We start from the raw sequence: 20,245 nt of genomic DNA, 5'->3' as shown, positions 1-20,245 counted from the left end.
GAATAAAACTTTGAAAAGTCACGTTTTTGATAATGCCAAAAGGGGGAAAAGCAGGAGCAAACTTGAAAGCTGAAGTTGTTCTAATTCCAGTTGAGTAAGTAACAAAGGTTGTTTTCTTCTCTAAATTTTTCTTTGCTTTCTGTTTGTTTTTCATTTTCTTTTCATTCTGTTATTTATTTCTGTTTTGTTTCTTTGCTTTGCTTATATGAAAAAAGAAAAAAATTGAAAAATGAAAAATTAACCTTCTGTCTCTTTACTTATCATCCTCAAAAGTTTGCTCAGTTTGTCATCATCAAAAAGGGGGAAATTGTTGACCCTTATGAGGTTTTGATGATGATACTAAGAATTGAGCAAACCTCCTTTTAATAAGGATTTTCTAGTGTTGTGATGTTGGCAGGTTCAGTAAGCGTAGAGGGTTGAAGTAGGAACTGGAACAAAGGAACTTTAGAAGATCCATGAGGACAAGTAAAGAACAGAAGAAGAGTTCCAGTAATGGAACTTCCCGAAATTTCTCAACAGGAACTTCAAACGGGTTGTAACGACCTGGTTCTGGTGTAATGCTGGGGCAAGCCTCAACAATCAAGGATCAACACAAAGATCAAGATATCAACCGAAGAAGATGGACTTCATAACTTATAGTTGTGTAAAAGATAAGTTTGTTTTCGTAGGATGATGTAAACATATAAATGATAGATATGCATGGAACTTATTAGAAATCAGATAAAGCTTGGCAAACTAATTAATTCGTAAAAGATAATTATATGTTTTATGAAAAAGTACTTAATTGATTTTATCTTTTAAAATCTTATTTAACTTGGTTTCATCTTTTTCATAAAATTCTATCTTTTAACAAAAACGAATTTGATAAAATTTGGTTTTCAGAAAAACGAAATTAAATCTGTTTGGTTTCGGTTTTAAAGAGGATAAGATCAGATTTCTGTTTGATCTATCTTATTTGCGAAAACCCTAGTTTGAGAAGCTGAGGAACTCCTATAAATATAGAAGTGTTTCAGCTTAGCAAAATGAGAGTTTTAAGCGTGAAAACCACTTAGTGCTTAAGAGTAAGTTTGCCAAAGGTTTAAGCTTTATCATTTTGATTTCGGGTTTCATGTGTAGCTTTCCATTTATGTGTTAGAGTGTGTCTTTGAGTTGTAATTGGTTTTGGGGTGAGATTGTGGATTCTCTTAAATTCACACAAGTGTATGAGTTTGAATTCTCTAAAATTCGAGTGGTAGCTGTGAGTGCACAGTGAGTGAAAGGTACCTGAGAAGTGTCTTGGGTCACCTAGGAAGTGTCCTGGGTAAGGGGAGAAAAAGGGTCCTGAGAAGTGTCTTAGGTCTGGTAGGAAGTGTCCTATCATAGAGTCAAGTGTCCGTGGTGGAACTTGCAGAGCAAAGGTCTGTGTAATAGGTTGTACTAGGAGAGTTGCCTATTATAGTGGAATTTGTTTATAAGTCCCAATAGGGCCGAGGTTTTACTTCCAGTTAGGCACTGGATGGTTTCCTCGTAAAACTTGTTGTGTGCTTTAAGTTTCTTTATGCTTTTATTGTTTATTTCCGCTTAAGTTCCGCGATTGGAACCTACTACTATTCACCCCCCCTCTCGTAGTAGTTCATCTAAACTAACAGTTATACACAAGATTCTTAACTATGAAACTAACAAAATTCAGCTCGCTTAAGAAAGATAATTACTCCTTTCGTTTTTTTTATTATTTCTCATTAGCATTTGTGTGATCTCTAATGTACAACTTTTAAATGACTAATTTGATATAGGTAGAAATTATGAAAAGGTTAATATTGTGAAAATACAAATTGTAAAGAATTTAACAGTTATTGTTTTCCTCGTACATGAGTATAAATTACAAATTTAAAAGTGCAACAATATACCCATAATATAACAGTCTGTTTGGAAGTAAGTAATCTTTTATATTTCTTTCTTTTATAGATTGAACTGAGTTTGAAGCCTAATAAATCTTAGTGACCTATGGGCTAACCTGCAAGCTATCTAAGTATTAAATTAAAAGCAAATACAGCAAATTACAACATACATAAAGCAATTAGTAACAACAATGTTGCTCTTATCCACAACTGGCTCGTTTTGATCGAAAGGGTGTGAGGTCAGCGATTGAATCTTAATAAATCCTTTATAAAGTTTAGCATTTCCACAACTGAGCATAAGAGGCAAAGTTACAAAAGTATCTTGCGAATGGAAAGCAAGGATAATTTAGGAACTCATTTGGGCGCTCCAATTGATTTCTTACAAAAAAGAGCTGATACCTTTCGATAATTAGTAGATAAAGTAGCTACAAAAATTATGGGTTATATTATCAACTCTTGTGATCTTGTCTCTACAAAACTAAAACCCTAACAACTAAAATCCCTAAGAAGCGACATAAACCCTAAAACCCTAGAAAGTAACACAAATCCCTAAAACCCTAGGAAGTAACATAAATCCCTAAAACCCTAATATAAGAAGCAGCAATTTGTGTCTCAGAAAAATTAAATCAGCCCTAAAAGTAAATCAAATCAAAGCAAACAAACCAGCCATGCCAAGAAGAAGAGGAGGGCGAAGAAAAGGAAGAAAACCAAGACGAAGGAAACTAAGACGTCTTCCTAATGATGTATTAACAGACATATTTCACAAATTACCCATCAATTCCATGGTTCGCTCCAAGTTGGTATGCAAGGAATGGTACTCCATAATCTCTAATCCAGATTTTATGCACGAGTATTTTAAGCGCATTGGTAAACATTTCATCTTATATGAGTTTATTCCGTCTGGTAAATTTAAAATTTACGACGTTAATTGCTCTAATCTCATTAACAACAACGACACAACAATATTATCATCCATACCTCCTTTAGAAGATGATACGACCTTAAATATGAGCATAGTCTTGGAGAGCACTGTTCCATTGAATTCTGATGAGGAAGCAATGAGAGCTGAGCTGGCAGAGCCAAGAGAGGGAATGACAACTCAGCAAAGTTTGTTAGGAAGGGAATAATTAAGTTCACTGAATTTGAGAAAAAGAATCTTTCTGTTATTTTTATTCTCGTTCTGTTTTTGGTTTTGTAAGGCTATTTAAGCCATAGTGATGATGTAATAACTTTTTATGCTAAATGAAGATCTTATTCCCTTCTCTCTCTAAAACTCTCTCTTACTCCATTGTTAATACTGTTACATTGATTAATTCTCTCGAGATTTCCTTTCATTTCTGGATTATCTCTGAGATTAATTGATCCAGCTCTCATCCATTAGTTTGGGTTGAGCTTGGGCTAGCTGAATTTGAGAAGTTCCAACATAAGATCCCCGTAAATGGGGGTATAATGATGAAAATCTTGATATAATTGGTTCTTGTAATGGATTAGTTGCATTTACTAATAGTAATAACTTAATTTTGTGGAATCCTATAACTAAACATTACAAGTCTTTTTCGGGGGAATATTGGTTCTTTAAGCCTCGTTGGGTATGGAGTTTCAGCCCTCGCATTCTATGGGGACTTTGTTATGATTCTGATCGCCAAGAGTACAGTGTTGTGGTAGCTATAGACTATCAGAGTTCGCCTGTCTCACCCAGGAATTTCGATGGTAGTATAGATTATGAAACTGAACCTGTTTACGTAGTGGATTGCAAGACCGGTAAAAAACGGAAGCTAAACAATTATGCTCTTCCAGGCAGACTACTCGACGGTAAACTATTTAATGGAGAAGCAGGGAAGGCTGTTTGTGGTGTACCTCACTGGGTGGTGAGGTTTTACGATTTTGAGAATACATGGGTTCAAAGAGAGATCCTTTACTTTGATAGCAAGGAAGAGAAGTTTAAGCTTATGGTTGGGCCGAATCAAGGAGGTGGTGGTGGTAGAGACGAGAAAACAATGCTTGGTCTAGCAACCTTGGAAGGAGAACGACAACTTGGAATCGTGTTACACCATGTGAACGAGGCAGACCCAGGCAATCAGCCTGATTGACGAAATTTTGTCAATCAGCCGCTGATGTGGGCCAGGCATCGTCCTTTTTATTATTATTATATTCACTCGTACGGTTTGTGGTAATGGTTGAAAAATGCCCATTAGTAATAGTGAAATCAACGTCGTTACATGAATCTTTAAAGTTTAAAAACATTTTTTAAAACAAAAGCATTTCTTTTCGATCGCCAAATTCATCTCAGATAGCAATAAAATCGACGAACATGAATTTGCGTCCAGCCTGTAAATCGACGAACAGTGATTTTTTAAAACTTACAGTGATTTTTAAGCAATTAAATTACATATTAAGCACAAGACATCCATAAACTAACTTACAGTGATTTGCGTCCAACCTATAAATCGACGAACAGGATGGTTGTTTGGTAAATCAAAGAATAGGAATTGCTAGTCTTGCTTCGCCATTGATAATACATTGTCTTGCCATTATGAATTAGTATTTACCAATCAAAATTGGTCGAAATTGATAATACACCGTCTTAATATTATTCCGTACAGTAGTATTTACCATTCACAATTGGTCTAAAAATTAAGGAATTTGCTCATCAATTGCTGGGAGAAGATGATAACTCAGGGCCCTCTCAGTTAAGGTTTCAAGTTTGGGAAAGTGAGTTTACAATTTGGGAAATTGACGAAAACTTCGGAAGTGTAACGTTTTGACTTACGAAGCGTTAGTCAACAAATCCCCAACCAAGTTAATGTTTAAACAACATCAGCGTAAAGTTACATATTTACCCCACACATAAACGTGCAAAAGACGGATATACCCCCTGATTTACAACCCTCGTCAATCAGGCTGATGAACTTAGATTTCCTCCCATGTGAACGCGTCTACTCTTGAGGTATGGGTAATGAAGGAGTATGGAGCGCCGGAATCATGGACTAACTTGTATGTAATTCCATACTTGAGCAATATTGCTGCTGATTCAATGGACGTGCTTGGATTTATGCCGAATGGGGAACTTTTGATTCGAAGCAATGATCTATGGGCTCATGATCTTGAAATTGGCACGTCGAAGAACATAGAGATTAAGGATGGTGCCAAAGAATCATATTTTGTTGCAGTTGAATACGAGCCTAGTTTAATTTCGAACCCTGGATCAGAGAAGGAACACAAAACCGAGATCGAAAGGAGCTCAAGTGCACAAGTAGTAAGAGATGTGTGCTAGGAAACACTAAGCTAGCTAGTGACTAGTGAGAATGATATGCAAGTTCCAATCATGGTAGAATCAGTTTTTATTTACTGTATTAGTCAAGAGCTGTTTGATTTTTTTTTCCTTTTCTTTTTTGCACCTTTTGATAACAAAATGAACAGAAAATTAGTGCTTGTGTTAGCATTTAATTATGACTATTCACTGATTTTTTAATCTCTATTAGTCTTGCTTATCTTAATGATGCCATATATGTGTTTCAAAATGACAATGAAAACATTAATTACTTACTTGTATATATTATCATGTCTCATAGGATGTATTTTGCTTAGGGATAGAGATGGAAAGTGGTTGATATCGGTCGTTTGAAATATGACTATCATAAAGTTTTAATAATTATATACTTGTATGATTTAATGATTATATATGTAGTTTATAATTAACGTATTTTTCTCAAAGTAATTAATTAAATGTAGTATTTCAGTACTTGTATTACTTTATTCACTATAAGCCATACTGTCAAATCAGCCTACAATGCTACCAATAGAAGGTCAAATTTTTATGTTGTTGATACTAGTCTGTTTCCCTTTTCTAATTTGTTTTGTGTCTGGTTTCTTATGAGCCTAGAGCCCTAGAGCCTTTACTGATAACCTTGAGGAGGCTTCCAAAACAATGTTAAAAAGCTTAAACTTTCATATAATTAATTATCTTTAAACATGTGAATGATTTCCATAGAAATTGTTTAAATCAAAATTATTTCATATTTGCGTTGTTTCAAAAACTTATTCCCTGAATAGTGTCCACTCAACATTGGTGGTTTTATTAATAAAATTGCTGACATGTCATTTATAAGCCCAACCTTTTGTATCCTTCTACACTTAGGACTTGTTCCGAATTTACTGAAAACAACTGAACTGAAATGAATAGAGCTGAATTGAATTGTTTATGAGATAAGGAAATTAGAAACTGAACTGATTGTAGCGAAGCTGCACTGAACTGAACTGAATTGAAATTAAGCTGAACAAAACAAGCCCTAATTAGTTGGTCCGATATTCCCATATTTCCCACAATCATCATCTTCCTTTGTCTTTTTCACAACATGAGGTTATCCAATTATGTCCATTGATAATTTTATCATTCATCATGGATATTTTGTTTTTATATTCTTAAATTAATTTGAAATTTTGGTTAATTTTTGGGCATAAAATTGAAAATTTCACGGAGTTGAACAATCTATCTATACTTAGTATTTAAAAAAGCAAACCAAAAAAGACATATGTCATCATTCTATTACACTTCCCTATCATCCTTCAATTCAATGTGCCACAAGTCGTTTTATATATTTTATTTTTAATTATACAATTCTTCTTAACTCTTTCATTAAATACTTTATCTTCATCTCCCAGTCCCCTCTTTAATTCAACCTTTTTTATTTTCTCTCTTTGATTTTAGTCCCTCCATGTTCTTTCTGTTAAGTCTCATTTCAAATTAAAGTCCTAAAATTTTATTCCTTTAATTATATTTTCAGTTACATATTACACTCTAATTATTTATTGGTATTTCCTCACTCATCTCTCTATGCAATTTTCTATGAACAAGCCGTTCATTGCACGGGCCAGAAAGCTAGTTATCTTTTCAAAGTTGAACTGTTGTTGAACAATTATCTTGTTGGTTCTTCAAATACAACCGCTATCAACATTTGCAGTTGTACGGCACAATAACAATTGCAGTTGTAAATGTAAAATCGCTACCATCAATTGCGGTTTATAATGCAAAACCGCTATCAACAATTGCGGTTCTACATTAAAAAAAAAAAAATCAAAGTAATATACTATCTTACGTGAACACTATTTAAGTATTTAGGGAATAAAGCCTTAAAATGACACAAAGTAGGAATTAATATTTTTTTTATTTAAACAATATTTATAAAAATTGTTCTTAAACATGTTTATAATAGTGTATTAAAAAGAATCAGATTAAAGTAGGAGATTGACTTTGGTTGTATGAAAATTCTATCTATTTTGGAAAGTTTTGTAGGATGAGGGCTTGTTCTGATTGACTGAACTGAAGTGAGCTCAGGCTGAACTGAACTGAGCTGAGCTGAACTAAATTGAATATTATATGAGAGAAGGAAATTAAGAACTGAACTTATTGGAGCTGAACTGAAAATAACTACGACGATACTGATTATGATGAAGAAAAAGCTGATATCGAAGATGAGTGAGAATCGATCCCAAGATCTCCTAAAACTGGAAAAGAGCACCTACCGGAAGCTTATGGAAGGGCGAGTTAGCCAGTTTTCTAGCCATAATCCATAAATACATCGTACTCCGTAACAAATTTGTTGGATAAAAATACACAATTAATAAGGCGAAGATGATAAGATTTTTAACTTAAAACTTATTGGTCTTGAGTTCAAGTCTTGTTACAAGCATTTTTTAGATGTAACCTAATATATTCCGTTTTAAGAGCGCTTTATTTGCAATGAAATTGAAATTATATTAATTTTATTCTCAAATTACATTAGATGTCGCCCAGGCTCAGCTAGTTTTACGTATCCCCTTTGGTTTCTGGTAGTCAATGAAGGTGTGTTATTCCAAGGAAAATCTTCTAAACTACTCATTCTGTCCTTTACATTGACTGTATAATTCGTTGCTGGATATCATCATTTTATCCTCAAATTCCAATCAAAACAAAAATGGTTGCTCTTCCAACAATCGCAAGATCAATTAATCAACAATGTCGTCGATTTTCGAAACCCTCAATTTTACGTCGTCAATGGCAGTTTCTGACCTTCCGTTGTCTCTTACTTGACTCTGTCTCTGATTCCGTCAAGCTCCGACGACTCTCCGATTCCGATTCCGGTAACTTCTTCATCTTTACTTCCATAATAACCCTAATTTTAATTTTAATTTTTTAATTGCAACCCTAATTACCAGTTATTGTGTGAAAACGACAGATATTTCCATGTTTTTAAAAAAAATTTCTTGTTTTTATTGTTGAATGCATATGTATTAATAAGTTATGTAATTCATAATTTTGTGCTTTTTTGTTCTGGTTTATATTAGGAGTTGCTAGATTGAGTAACTGGGTTTATTTAGGCCTTCAGATACTGCGTTAGCTGTAACTGAGAACTGTTTGCTGTAATTGAGAACTGTTTGCTGGATTAGTTGTGAATTTGTTGATATTTCGAGTTTTTCAGTCGGCGTTAATCATAGATTTTATCGTTCTGTTTCGAGTTTTAAGGCCAAAATAGCTTACAGCTACAAGAAATAGGATTGGAATATGTATTGAGAAACTAAAATTAGTGATGTATCCAAATGGTTGAACCAGGTTTTCTAGCATCTACCTCGTGCCATTCTGCTCCTTTATTGTGAATAAGATTGTCCGAATACAAGTTATGTAGACACCATTAGCAACTGCAAGTGATTGTCTCTATTTTTCACCATTTCGCTACTAACACATTGAAATATGAGTCAGTATCAATGTGACTGCTGATGAATGGATCTAATCAGTTGGGCAATGTAGGCAATGACTTAAACGCTTTGAGGGTTGAGTGGCCTGAGCCTTTTTCACCATTTCCTCTCCTTCATGAATATCATGATTCAGAGGCCTTTTTGCAACTAAAAAGTGTACGGGATCAATTTGATTCCAAACTTATAGTAGTTGCCGTAATTTGCTGTTGAGAATGCACTGTGGAATGTTTTTCATGCTGCCTCTACTACTTCCCTTTTCCTATTTTCCCGTTGAGAGTAGATTCTGCCCTTAGTTGGTTCCACAAAGTTTAAGACAATGTACCCAAACCTTCCTCTTATGTAGTCTAAGAATATTTAGAGAACAGTGTTACCTAACTCGCTATCTAATTTGCCTTTTGAATTCATAATTTGCCAAGTGAGATAAAAGTATGGGAAAGTAGAAATTTGCTAATTTCCAAATATTTTTATTTGATGATAATAGTAGTAACAACAGCAGTGATAACAGAAAGTTAAGATTATTTTGTGAATTCTACTGTTTTTATTGTAACTTAATTGCTTTATTTTTCAGGGATTGTTGAGCTTACCTTAGATAGACCAGGATCAAAAAATGCCATTGGGAAGGATATGCTTACTGGCTTAGAATATAGTCTAGAAACTATAAACAGAGACTTCTCTTCCAAAGTCATGATGATTTGCAGTTCAGTTCCAAAAGTCTTTTGTGCTGGTGCTGATTTAAAGGTATGCTCTTCCATCAATCCCACAACCAGCTGGCGGTCTTTTTTTCTTAAGTGCCTCTGTGCCTCTCTATCACCACATTCATTTGGTGCTATCTTGAGCTTAGTTTTGTTCTGCTATATGCGTGTGTGCAGGAACGAAGAGCAATGTCACCAATTGAGGTCCAAACCTTTGTAAATACTCTTCGATCTACATTTTCACTGTTGGAGGTTTGTACTTTATAAATATTCACTATTGGCATATGGCATGTGCTATTACTTGTGCAAGGAGAATTGTGTTAATCTTTCATCAGTAATTGTGCAGCTATGTTGCAATTCTCCTTGCATTTAGACTTGACTCTTCATGTGCTGGGTAAAAGGCAAATTCTTTGTTTGAAAATATGACATTTCAAGAACAGCACTGAGCAGTACTTCTTAATAAAAGTTGTGTGTTAATCAAAATCTATCCTTTGGAGAATCTGTGCTTTTGGTTGTTTATATTCCATCATGTAATCAGGAGTGACAATTGCTAAACATTCTCAGGCACTTAATATTCCCACTATTGCTGTCATGGAAGGAGCAGCTCTAGGCGGAGGACTGGAAATGGCCTTGTCGTGCGATCTCCGGATATGTGGTAAATAAGTGAGCTTCGTAGTTTTGGTGATTAGAAGTTTAAAAAGAAACCCTTATGATGCTTTGAGGTCTTCATCTTGATATTTGTAATTGTTTGGCTAGGTGAAGATTCTGTAATGGGCTTGCCAGAGACTGGACTTGCTATAATTCCTGGGTATGTGCAGCTTTCACTTTAAAATGAAACCTTCAGCTGTGCTGTTTTTCAAATACAATAGATGCTACATCTTGTTACATATCTGTTTGCTGTTTTTCCAACTGTGCTGGATACATCTTGTTTTTTACTTGTCTTCTAGGGCTATGAATATATTGGAGTTAGAAGTGAAATCCACAGTATGTTATAGTTGGACACTTCAGGTCTAGATATTAGCATTACATGGTGCTCACAGAAGTTTAGATTTCAGTCGCTGATTCCTCAATTGGTTGTCCCACAGAGCAGGTGGCACTCAGCGGCTTGCTAGATTGGTAGGAAAATCTGCAGCTAAGGAACTTATATTTACTGGCCGTAAAATATCTGGCACAGAGGCATTATCTATGGGTATGTTGACTTTAACTAAACTCCTGTCTGTCTGATAAAATAATATCAGTTGAATTATCTTAGCATTTAAAGAGGGTTGTGATGCAGGTCTCGTAAACTACTGTGTGGCTCCTGGTTCAGCTTATTCCAAGGGTCTTGAAATTGCACGGGAGATAAATCAGAAGGTTCTTCATATATGCCCTAAAAATTTACTATTTGCTTTCTTCTGCTTTTGATTTGACATTGTAGTGTAAATACAGTAACATAGTAAATGACATGATTTCTTCTGCCTTGATCGGGTACTGTCTTGAATTATAAAACTGGTTGCTTCTCTTTAGCTTATTAAATGTTTGATTCATAATACTTGAGATCTTCCGAGTGTTAAGTTGTTTTATTTGTTGCTTCCCAGGTTTTGAATGTGGATGAGAGTTGATTTGTATGTTTCATTATGTCACATAAATGATGTTCCCTCTAACTTTTGGTGTTCATCATTCATTTCTCTTATTGACAGGGTCCAGTGGCTGTAAGAATGGCAAAACGGGCTATTAATGAAGGACTTGATATGGATATGACATCGGCTTTAAGATTGGAAGAAGAGTGCTATGAGAAAGTTTTAAATACTAAAGATCGATTAGAAGGCTTAGCAGCATTTGCTGAGAAGCGAAAGCCAAGATTCACAGGCGAATGATTATTGGTAAATTTAGTGAGCCGCTTCTGTTGTTATTTTTAATTCTGTTCTGTTTGATGTTCTGGTGTCTTCCGAAGGTGAAGCATATTTGTACATGCCCATGCCCTATTTTCTTCCATTGTACACTACTGTAAATAACTAAATAATTCTATAGATGTGTGTAGGTTCTCTTCAATTCTTCAAAATTGAAAACCTACCCTCCATTGTTGCAACAATTCTGTGTAGGGCCTAGTTTAATAATATTTTAGGATAAACTTTTGGGCTAAAAGGTTAAATTTTATCACATACGACTATACGAGTACTCTAAAAAACTATCTCTTTTGATTCTCTGGCAGAGTATTCATTCTGTAAGTAAGTAGATTCAGATTGAGATTAGTGCGTATATATGACGCTAATGGTAGAGGTTGTGCTCTTGATGATTTGGTTTTTCATTGTTGATAGCATAAGTAGATTCTTTGTAAATTCTGGCTTAAAATGTCAAGTGTAGCAGAGTATTCCAATTCATTTTGTAAGTAAGTAGTAGATTGAAATGAATCAATCAGAGGCAATCTCATTGTATTTTCATCTTCTATCAATAAATTGTAGTTTGGTACAATAATATCTACTTGACCTCATTGTCCTGCTATTTCTCAATTTTGTGCCCTGGATAGGCTGTTGTTCCTTGGTTTAAGTTCAAGAATGCTTGAAATTTATGAAGGTTTGAGATGATTTTAACCAGCTACGTATGATTGGTATATAATTTTCTAACTCCTAGTTGAATAGCTATATGGAACTGATGAGAATGGATACAAATATGCAATGTGTAAATGTGTAGGCATTTTGAGTAGTTATTTGAATTGTAATGAGATTTTAGGCTCAATGTAATATATCTTGTTCTTGAATGTTATCTTGGTCAATTTTCTTTCTTATGAGTTGTGAGTAGTTTTTTCGACGATTTTGATTTGTTGTACATGTTCTATACTGATTCTATGACAATGGTTCTGTAATTTGCTGCTTGGTTTACTAACCTTTGAAAGAGAGGCTTAATTGGTATTGCTATAATGTATCATAGACGGTTATGGTTAGTATTTGTCTTCTCTGGTTAACAATATTGCTGAGGATGTGAGCCTATAAAATGTAATGGTACGCTTTGCTATTCTGGTTGGATGGATGATCGATTGAATGTTGTGCTGAAAAGCATGAAAGATAGTGTGATTGAAGGTTTGATGCTCCAGTGCTCCACCCATACAGTTATATGTGGATGCAGCTTTATTTGCTGTGCTTGTAGAGAGGTTGTTTACTTAAGACCTGTAATTCTGAAGGCGATTGATCTAAACATAGCCTAACCCTTTATTCTTCACCACATGACTCGCGTGAAGGCATCAACGAGACTTGTGATTGAGCCCATGATTTGCAGTGCTGAAGAGTGCCAATATTGACACTATCAACTAAAGTAGTCAAGTGGTTGTCCCATAAAAAGTTGATGCAGTATCTGTAAGTGTTTATAGTATTTGGTAATTTTCAAATAATCTACAGTACTCCCATCCTCTTGTTTGTGAGCAATACGTCAGTCACCTTATGTGCTCTATTGATCTATTCCACAACATTAGGTTTGGATTCACCTTCATGGTATCTCTATAATCCTTAATGCACAATGCAAATTTATTTGTTCTGTGAGCAGTTCGCGCTGTTATTTGCTGGATCATTCCTGTCATTGACTGTGCATTAGTGTGCTTCTAAACTCTTTCCTACATATTCCCTATATCACTTCCACACATTCTTGCCTACATAGACCGATAGATGTATCGGCTGATAAATGTTTTGGTTGTAGAGTATGCATTTTGGTTGCTCTGACCTTCAGCTGTTTGTTTTATGCTTACAAATTTTGACAAAGAGACTACTGATTCTTAACAAGTACTGAGACAGATGTTGCTAAACTTTTCAGTAATAATGCATTATACCTTTATATAGGAACTCTGCATACTAGAATTGCCACTAATCAACTAAGTCATTATATGTTTCATGTTTGTACGCATTGGTAATTGGGTGGTGAGAGAGTACATAGCTTCAAACATATGCATTCTTTAGTGGAGACAACATAGCCAAATTTCCTAGCTAAACGCTATACCAGAAGAAGTGTGGATATATCAGCATAGTTTCTCTAATGAAGGAATTTGAACTTACAAAAACGAGGTTGTCTTGATTATTTGACAGGCAGCAAGTATGCCCAATTTGTAATTTCATTTTCTGCATTTTCAGGACATCAAAATAGATGGCTCAACTTCTCAAATACAACAAGATTCATAGTCTTCTAACAGTTCTAAGGTCTGAGCTTTAATGCCTATCTTAGCACTTGAGTTGGTGCCTAGAAGGACCTCAGTTTAGAATCATCAGTAAAATGTTGAAATTTATTCTTGGCATGACAATAAATTTCACAGCCAATACTTCCTTGTCCTCGACTAATAGTCATGTTGATAGTGCTAATTTGAACTAGTAATGTAACAATGACGAGGAAGTACATTATTACAAGTACACAGCTCCTAAATGAGGCATTATATAGACAACCTAATCTTGTCAAAGGCTATGCAATACTGCACAGAACATTAAGGGAGTTTTCAGCAAGGCAATAGTTGCAAATCTTGCATTAGACTTGTTAAGTATCAAAACTGGTCATTAGTCGGTTTTGCCCTGCCTAGTCGAACAATAGTCTAACCCAGCTTACGATCACATCTAATGCAGAAGCTATATGAATTAAAGTGTGTTAATGAGCTGAGCTTGAACCTAGGGTATTAATGTATCATAGCTTGGCAAATTGCGCCAAATTTTCTATTCATGAAGTCATAGTCGTACTAGATTGAAGCTTCGATGTTGCTAATCTATCTATCAATATCTATCATAATGAAGAAGAGCAGTGCTCCAACTCTCACAATCATGGGATACATACTCGTAGAGTCGTAGGAAAGGATTGTACGTAGATATGTAATCGGTCATAGTAATTAACCTCATTGTATGAGGGAGCATTGATTCTAACCTATAAAGTACTGTATTTTCTTAATACATCTTTGTTCTCTCTTTGTCTTAATTTCGTGACCAATTACCCGGTCGTATCTACTTTCGAGCAATCGACAATCAATAACCAATACTACCATAGCTTAAACAACCCCTCTGTGTGTCTCATGAGTCATGGAAAACCGCCTCTAATATCACCCTCGTCTAGCCACTGCACATTATCAGTTGCCCCTCCACCATCATCAATTCATCACACACCAAGCAATACACGCAGTGAAAAGGTTGAATTTCGACAAGTTTTATCATATGCTAAACAAGTTGTCTTCCCACATTTTTGTTTTTATAGTTTGTTTAGGACCACATTCAAGAAATCAAGCTAATGCACAAAAATATGAACCATAAAATTTGAATCTGTTTTGTTCAACTTATTCTTAAATTTAATTACTAATGGTGATCAAGTTGAGCCAAATCCAATATTGGGCGGAATATGGATATAATAAATCGGCCCAAAGTTGGGCTTGACCCAAAATAATTACTTATAGCCCATAGACAAACTAGTATAAGAAGTTTATTTATTTTTTGACCCTACTTGAAAAGGTCCAAATGGCCTACTAGGTCCGGTCCTATTTTGATGGTTTAGGATAATGGGCCTTTTTTTTTTTTTTTTCTTTTTCTTTTTAGAAAAAAAAAACTATTTAAAAAAAATTAATGATATTGTAACACGTTTAACAGTTAAACTAATAGGTCACGTTCCATTTATAGCAGATGTGTGTCAAAGGTTGTTCCATTTTGAGAAGACCGCGCAAAGGTGGTATTTTTCATGGCAAATTTTCCTAACCAATAACATACGCATTATTTACATATCACAAAATCAAACAACACATGATACAATAATAATAACTAGTGTATAGCCTGTAGACCTTGTGATTATCAATTATATACATTTATATTTATGTTTATAACATAGTTTATGATTGGCTTAGATGGTTAAATAACTATTTTTCAAAAGGTTGTGTGTTCAAATCCCCTTATCATCATTTTGTTAAGATGACATAGAGACGTTTTTAATAACGCCTTTTAATATTTTTGTATAGAAGATATATATGCTATGGAAAACAGACACACAATATAAACGTATAGTGAACCACAACAATAGACATGAATTAATTAGAAGCAGTAAATAATATGTGAAAGACCATGAAAGATGGTTCAAAACCACATTCAAGATCTTCTACTACAGGTATGATAAAGACATAAAGTAGTACTACAAAAGTAGCTTATTTATTTTGATAGACAAACTTAGCATAAAGGCATGCATGTATGGCCGCATGCACGGTGGTGCAGTATCCAGTAGGTTGATCTACGACACACATGTACCACTAAAGAAGCGGTTGCACGATGAACCGGGACAACACCAATAACCGGGTACTATGTTACATGACTCCCCAGCTGCTGAGCAGGCTTCCTGCTGGGCAGTCGCACCAGAGGCCATCATAAAAATGATGGCAATAGTAAGAAGCAAGAGAACCTCAACACATTTCTTTGTATTCATCTTTAATTATTTGATTATGTGATAATTGTCTTTGTTATCTTTTTTGTGCTAATTTAAATCCCTTTTTATAACCTTCAAATTTCAAAATAAAATGTATGTCCTACGTCTTATAAGGATGTCACTTGTGAATAATGCATCAAAGTCCACTCTTCCAGGTTTCTAATTAGATAGATGCTCTTCTTAGGGTCGGCTAGCTACGTTGAAAAATTATTATTAGATTATTTATACTAATTAACGACTTTGTTAGGATGGTCAATTATCTTTAATGAAGCATCGTTTTAAGCCAAAGTTAGAACAATTCAATACGGATCGGAGTAGTTGAATTATACTATTAATCTATTATAATTGTCTTTTTTTTTTTTAAGTTGCTACGTTTTGGAGCTTAACATTGATTCGAGTTTTTAATGGGGGAATTTGCATGGAGCTGGTAATTTAAGTGTCTCCAATTCGATATGAGTACGCACAACTAAGGCAAGTCAACTAGCTTCGAGGGAGTCAAGAAAAATTTGTCCAACGGTAAATTAAGCTAATAAATGTAGTCCCCTTAGAGTTTGGTAATTCTAACAAGCGTTCGTAGTGTGTAGCACATCATAGTAGATTAGTAGTTACTCCCTACGTCATTAAATTACATTCTTACTTCTAGCATTTATTCCTCACATAATAGAGAGAAGAAGAAATATAATTTAGGGACGGATGGAGTAGTAATTAATAAAGGTTACGTTGTGGAGATGACAAGGCCTTGGATAAGTCTTGCTGGTACATACACCCAGTTTGGCAGTATGTGTTAATGTACAGATGTACTAGTATTTGTAAACACGTACATGTCATGGCATTTTTCATAAATAATTTGAAACTTCAATTAGATACCAAAAGGAAATAAATCATTGAGGTTCCAATAGTGTTATACGTAGTATATTTTAGATAATACACAAAAAATACCATTAAAATTGAATCAATCAATCAATCAATCAATCAAAGCCTTAATCCCAAAAGTGGGGTCGGCTAACATGAACCAAATTTGATTATTCCGTGTAGTCATCAACATAAATCTTTCTCCTCCATCCCTTACGATCCAAAACTTCATCCTCACGTAAATCCATGCACTTCATATCCTTCCTCACTCCTTCCAACCAAGTCATCTTTGGTCTCCCTCTTCCTCGTTTAATCCCTCCATGGTCCCACTCTTCCACTCTTCGCACCGGTGCACCCTCGGGTCTCCGTCTTACATGTCCAAACCAACGCAGACGATTTTCCCTTAATTTATCTACAATGCCCGCCACACCTACTTTCTTGCGAATAACCTCATTTCTGATTCTATCTCTTAAAGTGTTTCCACACATCCACCTTAACATGCGCATTTCCGTAACCTCCATCTTTTTAATATGCTCTTTCTTAGAAGCCCAACATTCTGTACCATAGAGCAACACTGGTCTTATGGCAGTCCTGTAGAATTTTCCCTTCAACTTTAAGGGAATGCTGCGGTCGCATAGCACTCCCGTGGCCGCTCTCCATTTAAGCCACCCTGACTTAATCCTGTGGGTCACGTCTTGATCAATGTCACCATTCTTCTGGATGATCGACCCTAGGTACTTAAAACATTCACTCATGGTCAAATCCTTTCCATCCAAACTCACCACTTCATTGCTTGTCCCCCTCTGAGTGCCAAAACGACATACCAAATATTCAGTCTTACTCCGACTTAGCTTAAACCCTCTAGATTCCAACCTTTGCCTCCATTGCTCCAACTTGACATTAACCCCATCCTTAGTCTCATCCACCAAAACGATATCATCTGCGAACAGCATACACCATGGAACCTCATCTAGAACCATTAAAATTGAATATTTCACATAAAATGACCAATATACCCAGAACTACTCAGCTCAGGCTTCCCAATGCATGCATGTGGGATGTAAATGATGATGAATAACCTTCACTGCCGAATTAGTAATTAAAATCTCGTAATGGTTCTAAGATTTACTTGAATATTCTTTTTAACCTTTTCAAAGCCCAAAAAGTTTTTGATATAATTGTCAAAAAAAATAAAAAATTGATTTAGCCTCAACTCTTTTTGCTTAGCCTAAAGTCTTGCTACTCTTTGTAAAATAAAATGAAAAAAAAAATAATAATAACAATTAAAAAAAAAAAAAAATCTTGCTACTAGTCTATGGCAAGTTTCTTGGTTATTAATACTTGTAGTATTAATTTTGCAAAAAATATGTTTCAAAAAAAAAAATTATACTACCTCCGTTATAAAGTTCGACTCAATTACTATTCATGTGCTCAAAATAAAATAACTTTGATCAATTTTTATGATTTATACAAAAGAAATAAGTTACGGGGAGATCTTTTAGACTCGTCTAAATTTATATTTTTCAAATGTCAACTTTGTATGAATTTCACTTTTACATAGCCAAAGATATTAATGGTCACAGACGTATATAAGAGACCATACAAATGCAAATGAAAGTGAGTCGAACTTTCAAAAATAGATGGAGTATAATAAAGAGTAGTAAAGCAATATAGTCTAAGTATAATTGTTTAAGTCAAGTTGTTGTGACTATTTAAGAACGGGAAAAGCTAAGTAAACTTTTATTTCAAATTGTTTGTTCAAATCAACCGCATAAAGTCCAGTATAAAATTTCCGCTTTAATGTATTGAATCCAAATGAACCAAGAGTTATAATACTACCTCTACTACCCGTTCATTAAGCAATAGAATATTTTTTTTCCAAATCTAATCTAACAACCGTGTATACCTTGCATAGTTGCATCATGCATGGCAGTATGGCATAATCAATTAATATATTTGCTCATTTGCACAATTTTTACTCATTTATACATTGACGCGTAGCTTTTTTCACCTTCAAATAATAATATTCAGTAAAAATAAGTTATAATTAATAACTAATATAGTAAAAATTACGGAGTAGCAATCTTATTGAGCAAATACAATAGAGAATAAAAAAAAGTTGAAGTTTTGAATCCACGTCACTCGCCTCTCTCATCCTTTCTCTCTTTTACCCTAGCCTTTATTGTCGATTTTGAAGGTGCTTCCATTGGTTTAAACCAGTGAAAAGCCCCCCCCCCCCCCCTTTTTTTGTCTTGTTGTTTTTTGAGGATTTTAGTAATAATGCTTCTTCCTTATGAGAGGAATTTTTCTCCCTCAAAAGAAAGGGTTTCTAATCTCCTTCAAAGGCAAGAGTTTTTCGATTTCTTTCAAAAGACAAGGGCTATCTTCTTTTTTCGAATAAGAAATTTCTTAGTTTTAAATCCGGGATAGTAAATCTAATAGATTGTCGTGAAATTGTTTCATTGGTGAAAAATGATAGCTAGATAGAAAAGGATTCAAGTTTTTGTATATATTTAGATGAATTGGAAGAAAAACTGCCTCATGACTACAAAGGATAGGTAAAAGTCTCTCCAACAAGGCTGCGAAGCGGTAAGCGGGGATGTTCAACAGTGCTAGATATACTCGACGATCGTAGTTTTTACATGAAGGAAATTATTGTTTGATTCGATATCTTATATATTTGTTAAATTCGAATACCCTTTATAAATGTTGTATGACTTTTTATTAATGAATTAATTTTACAATTCAAAAAAAAAAAAAAATTAAGTTCATCAAATATAATTTCAATTCGGTAAAATAAGGTGAAGAAAACAGAGTCTAAAACCCACTTTTCTCCTCTTTCACTCTCTATTCTCTAACATTAATAAGACCTTTTTTTTTTTTTTTCAAAATGCTTATTTTCTCTTTAAAAATAATCTATTTGTATTTAATTTAAATTCAAAAGAGTCATTTTCTTTATTGTCTTTCTTTATATTAATAAATTTTTTTTTTTTTGGTGCACACGAGGGGCAAGCCCCTAGGAAAAACAAAACAAACAAACGAAACAAAACAAAAACAAAAACACTACTCGCTAACTACTCCATCCTACTAGACTAAGCAAACTTAGTCCAGCATTCTTGGAAGCATACGAGCACGAGAAACACCACTAAGGTCCTCCAATTAAAGTTTTATTTTTATTATTATTATTATTTTTTTTTTTGTAAATTTGTAGAAGATGATCACATGTTTTGTTTTGCTCATTTGGTATGATTGAGCTCATTTGTCCAAACCCTTCTTCCAATACCAGGAATACACACACGCGAAATCAGTCAATAATAATCACAAAAAATTAATTTAAACAATTACTCTCACTTTCAATTCCATGTATAAGCATTGTTTTTATCATTTACAAGTATATAGAAATAATAGAATTGATTTTAGTTCAGTAATTATTTCAAGTTTTTCTTGTTTGTACGTAGTATTTACCAATTTGTCACCCGTTGTTCCTATCAGGGAACAATTGGTTGTATGGTAGATAAACTGGAAAAGATATTTAGAGACAATAAAATAACTAAACACCACGGCCAAGTCATGATTATTATCACCATTCCATTGACTGTTTTTAATTGTAATTTGATGCATTATCAATATACTTTAACTAGATTTTAAGCTCTGGCGTTGCCCCGAAACAACATACCTTCACTTATTTACTTTGAA

At 34.3% G+C, this 20,245-nt stretch overlaps 2 protein-coding genes across 2 annotated transcripts; both read left to right on the top strand.

Annotated features, from left to right (window-relative positions):
• The first annotated feature begins 2,659 nt into the window (after positions 1–2,659).
• LOC145597029 (uncharacterized) lies at positions 2,660–3,967 on the top strand. Its single transcript, XM_081653210.1, has 2 exons — positions 2,660–2,984; positions 3,369–3,967. The coding sequence occupies exons 1-2, from the start codon at positions 2,660–2,662 to the stop codon at positions 3,965–3,967; spliced, it is 924 nt and encodes a 307-aa protein (XP_081509336.1).
• A 3,704-nt stretch (positions 3,968–7,671) lies between these two features.
• On the top strand, positions 7,672–11,755 carry LOC145598534 (putative enoyl-CoA hydratase 2, mitochondrial). Its single transcript, XM_081654906.1, has 8 exons — positions 7,672–7,997; positions 9,178–9,347; positions 9,479–9,553; positions 9,866–9,956; positions 10,058–10,109; positions 10,387–10,490; positions 10,578–10,654; positions 10,981–11,755. Exons 1-8 carry the CDS (start codon positions 7,832–7,834, stop codon positions 11,155–11,157), a joined length of 912 nt encoding a protein of 303 aa, XP_081511032.1. The 5' UTR covers positions 7,672–7,831; the 3' UTR covers positions 11,158–11,755.
• The last annotated feature ends 8,490 nt before the right edge of the window (positions 11,756–20,245 follow it).

The sequence above is a fragment of the Chenopodium album genome, chromosome 20 (genome assembly GCF_948465745.1).
Source record: "Chenopodium album chromosome 20, dcCheAlbu1.1, whole genome shotgun sequence".
Classification (NCBI taxonomy): Eukaryota; Viridiplantae; Streptophyta; class Magnoliopsida; order Caryophyllales; family Amaranthaceae; genus Chenopodium; species Chenopodium album.
Note: the sequence above shows the minus strand (reverse complement) of the source record. Positions and strands in the feature narration are given on the sequence as shown.